The sequence below is a fragment of the Silurus aristotelis genome, assembly GCF_946808225.1.
Source record: "Silurus aristotelis genome assembly, chromosome: 15".
Lineage (NCBI taxonomy): Eukaryota > Metazoa > Chordata > Actinopteri > Siluriformes > Siluridae > Silurus > Silurus aristotelis.
In genome coordinates, this window is record NC_139588.1 from 23,814,881 (window position 1) to 23,822,763 (window position 7,883).

Consider the following 7,883-nt stretch of genomic DNA (forward strand, 5'->3'; position numbering starts at 1 on the left):
AAAAACCTTAGTTTACACACCCACAAACATTTACATTTACATTTGCGGCATTTAGCAGACCACCTCAATGCCAGAACAGAGAAGAGCCTTGAAGTGTACTTACCTCTCATTCTGAGAGAGAATTTACTTACACACTTACCCACAAACACACACACACACACACACACACACACACACACACACACACACACAGTCACTTATCATGTTTATTTCCATCTTATGATGTTTCTGTGTGCACTGTTCCTCCAGTCGGCTGTACAGTTCCTCAGCAGGGACCCCGGGAGAAGAGGAACATTCCATCCTGAGCCGTGGGAATATCGGAATTGTTTGCACTAGAGACAATATTATGTTAATTCTTCCTGCTTTAAACCCTGAACGTCTCCATACACAGATAAAAAAAAAGAAAAAAGAAACGATTTGTAATTGTGATCCATCTTCAGATAAGCGGAATGTCGGCGCTGTATGAGGTAACGATAATAAATCATTATCCCCGCTGTCTCTTAGACAAATATCCAGAGCTCTTCCTCCTCTGAGAGCATGTCTCCTGAGGTCGCACAAGGTCAGCTGAGAATCGGATCACATCAGCAGTCAGCCTGAAAATAGGAGCACTAATGAGTCAGATTTAATCACTAAACAATAATGTTCCCCCAAGCTGAAACACCAGCAGGACTGAATAATAAAAAACATGAAACATCTAAATCCTTACTGACAATAAAGAATATGGACTTTATATGTAAATGTACAACTGTACAAAATTACACACAGACGATAAATAGATACGAGGATAATCTCAGATATACAATGAATACAGATCAAATTGTACAGAGGATAAAATATATAATAATAAACAATATACAGTGAGGAAAATAAGTATTTAAACACGCTGCTATTTTGCAAGTTCTCCCACTTAGAAATCATGGAGGGGTCTGAAATTGTCATCGTAGGTGCATGTCCACTGTGAGAGACATAATCTAAAAAAAAAATCCAGAAATCACAATATATGATTTTTAAACTATTTATTTGTATGATACAGCTGCAAATAAGTATTTGAACACCTGTCTATCAGCTAGAATTCTGACCCTCAAAGACCTGTTAGTCTGCCTTTAAAATGTCCACCTCCACTACATTTATTATCCTAAATTAGATGCACCTGTTTGAGGTCGTTAGCTGCATAAAGACATCTGTCCACCCCATACAATCAGTAAGAATTCAACTACTAACATGGCCAATGGCCTCATCATTCTTCTTCCTCCAAACACATTTAGTGGAATTAGGACCCAAAAGTTCTATTTTGGTCTCCTCTGACCACATGACTTTCTCCCATGACTCCTCTGGATCATCCAAATGGTCATTGGCAAACTTAAGACATGCCTGGACATGTGCTGGTTTAAGCAGGGGAACCTTCCGTGCCATGCATGATTTCAAACCATGACGTCTTAGTGTATTACCAACAGTAACCTTGGAAACGGTGGTCCCAGCTCTTTTCAGGTCATTGACCAGCTCCTCCCGTGTAGTTCTGGGCTGATTTCTCACCTTCCTTAGGATCATTGAGACCCCACGAGGTGAGATCTTGCATGGAGCCCCAGTCCGAGGGAGATTGACAGTCATGTTTAGCTTCTTCCATTTTCTAATGATTGCTCCAACAGTGGACCTTTTTTCACCAAGCTGCTTGGCAATTTCCCCGTAGCCCTTTCCAGCCTTGTGGAGGTGTACAATTTTGTCTCTAGTGTCTTTGGACAGCTCTTTGATCTTGGCCATGTTAGTAGTTGGATTCTTACTGATTGTATGGGGTGGACAGGTGTCTTTATGCAGCTAACGACCTCAAACAGGTGCATCTAATTTAGGATAATAAATGTAGTGGAGGTGGACATTTTAAAGGCAGACTAACAGGTCTTTGAGGGTCAGAATTCTAGCTGATATACAGGTGTTCAAATACTTATTTGCAGCTGTATCATACAAATAAATAGTTTAAAAATCATATATTGTGATTTCTGAATTTTTTTTTTTAGATTATGTCTCTCACAGTGGACATGCACCTACGATGACAATTTCAGACCCCTCCATGATTTCTAAGTGGGAGAACTTGCAAAATAGCAGCGTGTTCAAATACTTATTTTCCTCACTGTATATTCTATGAGTGGACGTTTCAGGATAAAACTCACACACTGTTTTTACAGTACACACATTTAAAATTGGGATAAATGTATAAATATTGACATGAAATGATTAAAAATAGACCAAGTTTGTGTTTCAGGTGTTATTTTGAACACAGATGCTGATATTTATAAACGCAATGGTTTGTGTTTCTAACAGAAAAAAAGAGTGTGTATAGGTAGATATACCGACTGTGTCACATGATCATGATCATGACATACTGATGTTTTAGAGCTTGGCATCGTTGTGTTGGTCCTTTCAGGATCTCACACAGAGTTTCCTCTGCTCCAGTGAGGATAGAAACATGTACACAGATGCACTGATGAATGTTAGTGTTATGGATGTTATCGCACATCACGAACATCGCGGCACATTTTCCCACAGAGAGCCTCCGAGACTGCTCAAGAACTTTTAATAACACTTACAGTAGTGTTCAAAGAGCTATTTAACCCCTATGGAAGCTCTTTATGACAGCTCATATACTTTAAATCTATATAGAAGTGGTTATAAAGACTTACTCCAACAGCCAATTTGGTGCTTTTGAACTTTGAACTGTTTGTAAGTGGGAAAGTAAAAGCTCATTAGATAAGATGTTGGACTTCTGATTAGAAGATTATTGGTTTAAATCCCAGCACCACTAAGATGCTACTGCTGGGCCCCTGAGCAAGGCCCTTAACCCTCACCTGCTCAGCTGTATAACTGAGATCATTCGCTCTGGAAGATGGCATCTGCCGAATGTTGCCAAATGTTGTATTACTGTGTGTTTTACTGACCAGTTCACCTCAACAATGATGGAACTGTAATGAATGAACCCATATGAGGACGGGCTCCTGATCAGTCAGGTTCCTCTCAAGGTTTCTTCATTATACCATCTAAAGGAGTTTTCCTTCACTGCAGTCACCACTGCCTCAATCCTTAGGGACAAACTTACAGGCACTAAACTTTCATTCATATTTTATAACTTCTTTATCTGCTTTGAGACGATGTCCATTGTTAAATGTACACAACAAATAAAACTGAATGAACTGAATCTACATATGGCTCCTACATATCATTTATTTATTTCCACTTTGAATTGGATGTTGTTTATTTTTTGAATATAATACAAAAAGAGCTACAAATATAATAAATGTATTTCTATAACTGGAGGGTTCAGGATTAAAACTCACAATTTTTTTACAGTGCTTCATCTGTGTGAAGCTGCTTCGAGACAAAGTCTGTTCAAAGTGTTTTATAATGAATTGAAATCCAGCATCAGGGTATCGTGTAGATGTCATGAGAATGTTATAACCTACACTGATGTCATGAATGTGAGTTATGTATGTACAGCTTTATGATGTCTTTAAGTATTCAGAGTTTCATATTTCTATATAGATATGTGATGATATAGTTATGTTTTATAGTATCATCATAAATTCTACTTGATTATAACTGAATTATAACCTGTGGCAGATTCATGATTCGTTAACAACAGTTTTATAGTGTACTAAGTCATGGTTATAACTGAGTTATGATGTTTGATATCATCATTATGTCACTTTGAACTACACAGAGCTAAAGTCACCTGTCGTGAGGTAGCTTCAATGTATTAGTAATGCTTTATGGCATGGTATGACGCATGATGGTGGTGCTTATGTAGGGCTATGAACACCAACTTGTGTAGGTGTAATGTAGCCTTATGAACACTGTGATTATAGACTTTCTATAAAACCTTGTAAATAAAAACAGGCTTGTACAGGGATGGGATTTATGTTTTAATACTGGAAGGAACATGGAACTGATTTATACAGTATGTGTTCACTGTAGTGACATTAGCAGGCAGAAGTAATTGGAAGGTGAGGAACGCTTTACAGGCTGGAGAGGTTGGAGTTAGGATGAAGCGATAGCCAGGTGGCGCCGTCTTCAGGGCTTTGGAGAAGAACGGCGTTGTCGGTACTCAGGCAGGTGATGAAGGATCCATCCAGCAGGTAACAGGAGAGCCACAGCAAACACAGTTATGATGAAGAGGCTTTGCTGTCGGAAACAACGGATTAAAACATACAAACAAGTTTTATATTTTTAAATCATTGTAATTAAGCAAAACCTCAACAGGATTTAGAATCATCAGCAATAAATAAGTCTCAAATCTCCAACTGGGTTCTTTCACAATATTGATTGATATCCATGTGTGGTTTTGAGACATGATTTATTTATTCGTTTACCTCACTTAACTTCTAATTTCAAACTATGACAAAATGTGAATTTATAAGTTTAGTGCATATGATTTTATCCCAAGAAAAGATTCCCTGACACTTAATGAGGAAGAAACCTTGAGAGGAACCAGACTCATCCTCATCCTCAACACCAACTCCTGAGTTGCTCAGGAACTTTATGGATCTTAGGCACATAATTAACTATTAATTAAATGTAGCTTTTATTTTCTAAAGAATAAAAAGCACACTGCTGTTCTTTTGTAGGAGTATAATGGACATTTTACCACCTCGGTGTTGATTATTTTCGAACAGCAGGTTTTCTGTTTCTCTTATACCTCAGAACCTGACAACAACTAGAGATTTTACTTTATTATGCCACATCCATTTACAGTTGCATCTTAAATTACTTTCATTTATACTGTCAATATCTGCATCCATCCCGCCGAGATTCATGTACATACATATATTTTCTATATTTTCCATAGTTTATATTTTTATTTATCCATTTAAAATATTTGTATCCTTATATTCTATTCCTTTTTTCATGCTTAACGGTTTTACAAAGCATTTCACTGCATGTTGAACTCTGTATGTATGTGTATGTGACAAATAAAATTTGAACTTGAACTTTCATTCATACATTATAGCAGCTATAAACAGTTATTCCTTTACCAGGTCCACTTTTTCTAATTAAGATTGTTATAACTCTCTGACACTCTCCTGTTGCTATAGAAACAGCGTAAAGATCCTGAGCAACTCAAGAACTTTGAGGATGGAACAGTCTGCGACAATGTGCCCAGGACATGTCCTTTACATGTAGTGAGTTAAGCATTTCAGCACCTGTTACTGAACAGCACCTCAACAATGTTGGAACTATAATAATGGACATTCGGTGTTGAGGATGAGGATGAGGTTGCCTTTAGAGTCTGGTTCCTCTCAAGGTTTCTTCTTCATGAAGTCTCAGGGTTTTTTTTCCTTCACTACAGTCACCACTGGCTCACTTATTAGGGAGAAACTTACAGGCACTAAACACTATACTTTCATATTGTATAACCTCTTTAAAGCTGCTTTGAGAAGAGAGTTTAAATGAATATAAAAAAATGTATGTCTAGAATGCTTATGAATTATTTGGCGGGAGTGAAGAATGTAAGTATGAGCTTGAAAGCTTTTAAACATCAAACACTTCATCATCCAGGTCAAGTTTACCCCACGGACATCACCGTCTGATATGCATTTGAATACAAATCGCCTTTCATTTCTGTGATGTGAGAACAATCCATGTTTGCTTGCTTGAAGAATAATTGGTGAGTGTTTCTCCCAATCCTCTGGCCCTAAATCACAATTATTTCTCTCTTTTCCTTCCAAGTGCACTTGAGTTAAATAATCACAGGCTGAGGGATTAGTCTGAGGTCAGACAGGACAATATATGAGATGTTTATATACTGTACTGTGCGTTTTAAATTGATTCTGGTTTACTTGCATAAATAAATGAAAGCTGCAGAACTGAAGAGTCAAAAGTATTCTTTTTTAACATTTTATTACTTATTTAATTATGTCCTTTATTTGTCTAGAATTCAACTATTTTTGGTCATTTATATATTTTTTCCCCAAAAAATAAAAAGTCGCACACAGTCCTCAGTTCACGTTGACATCTTTCAGAAAATTTAACCTGAACCCATGACTTTAAAGATAAAGTGTCCCGGTACAGTGTGGAAAACATGACAAAGTGCCCACTAGGATACTTCAATGGTAAATAAAGCATAATAACATGCCCTCTATATTGCCCTAAACTAGACAGAACATAAACAAGTGCCCTCTAGGGTGCTACTAAAGAGAAAATGTGCCTCCTAGAGTGTCACAATAATAAACCAAATGTGATCAAAAAGCCTGTTAGGATGTTTTTTATGGCATTGCTACAGTGGATAAGACATGTTTAAATATCCTCTAGAATGCCACTATGGTTAAAATAACCCCCATGCTAAAATACCCTCTATAATTGCCCTACTGCAAATATACAGTGGGCAAGACATGATAAAGTGCCCTCTTGGGTGCAAAACAAGGGTTAAATGCCCTCTAGGGTTCATGGTGGAGAAAACATGATAAAAAAGACCATTAGGATGATTCTGTGGTAGATAAACCATGACTAAATGACCTCTATTCTGTCACTACAATGTAGAAAACATCATAAAGTTCCCTTTAGGCACTTATTTACCTCTGGTAAATTAAACAGGTTTAAATGCCCTCTAGGGTGACATTAAAGAGAAGAAAATGTGATAAAGTGCTTTCTGGAGTGTCACAGTAATAGATAAACTGTGATTAAAGAGCCCTTTAGGATGTAACGTTGGTAAACAAAACATCGTAAAATGCCCCCATGGTAGATAAAACCTGATAAACTGCCCTCTATAATGCCCTAGTGTAAATGTAGGGTAGGGTATGCTCCCACTACAGTGAAGAAAACATGATAAATTGCCCTCTTGGCTGCAAAAACAGGGTTAAATGCCCTCTAGGGTTCTTTTACGGTGGAGAAAAACATGATAAAGTGGCCTCTAGGATGATTCTGTGGTAAATAAAACCAGAATTAAATGCCCTTTAGGGTGCCCTATGGTTACTTAAACTTAATAAAGTTCCCCTTTTTGATGCACAGTCTTATGTTCATATGGACATGTTTCTTATTTTAATATTTAATAAGCAAAATAAGACAATAGGAGATTTAATAAGTGTCCGTTTTTAGAACTACATAACAGCTTATCAAAATGATTACTGGTTCACTGAATCATTAAAAATCATGTGTATGACAGTTTTATTGCTAAAATCTTTTTTAAATGGACATAAATCTGATAAGAATGTGAGAAGGTGCGAATACCCAGTCTTTTCTGAACGCTTCGCTGATAAACACTACTGTCAATATTTTGGGATTTTACGGCATTCTGTCGTTATTTTGATAATAAAACTTTTATTCTGAAAAGGTTTAAACACTCACCCCAGGTCCGATCTTGGTTTTAGGGGGTTTGCTGTAAATGCTGCCGCTGCGATTCGGCACTATGAGCCTGGACCAGCTGAGGGACCTGAGCTGCATGGGTCTGATGGATCTGCTCAGTGCCAACAGCATGCTGAGAGCAGAAAGAGAAAAAAAGAGTGAGGAAAGGGGTGAGAGAGATATTAGAAATGAGAGAGAGAGAGAGAGAGAGAGAGAGAGAGAGAGAGAGAGAGAGAGAGAGAGAGAGAGAGAGAGAGTGCTCTGTGCAACCCCTGGATCTCTCCTTTCCAGTGCTGATGAAGAAATGAGTCCATCCTCTTAAATGGACGAGGATGTCCCAAACCCGGCCCACTCAGAGGGCGGAGTCTGTCCCAGTTCACTGAAACTTCTTCACTTCTTAATGGATTTGGATTTAAACTCAGGTTCAGTATTCAACTCCATTTAATCGAGTTCTTCATCTTCCCCCAACAAGAAAAGATTCATGAGCTGCACATGAAATCCACCTAATCCTACATGGATTGAGGAAAAATTTGCAAAATCTATTTCAGCAGTGATGAGTT

The 7,883-nt window shown here is 37.7% G+C and overlaps 1 protein-coding gene across 1 annotated transcript; it reads right to left on the reverse strand.

The window, feature by feature from the left end:
* Nucleotides 1-3,895: 3,895 nt before the first annotated feature.
* Nucleotides 3,896-7,617, reverse strand: LOC310737983 (cytochrome c oxidase subunit 8A, mitochondrial). Its single transcript, XM_083562804.1, has 2 exons — nt 7,327-7,617; nt 3,896-4,167 (listed from the first exon to the last, which is right to left on the reverse strand). Exons 1-2 carry the CDS (start codon nt 7,453-7,455, stop codon nt 4,057-4,059), a joined length of 240 nt encoding a protein of 79 aa, XP_083418930.1. The 5' UTR covers nt 7,456-7,617; the 3' UTR covers nt 3,896-4,056.
* Between the last annotated feature and the right edge of the window lie 266 nt (nt 7,618-7,883).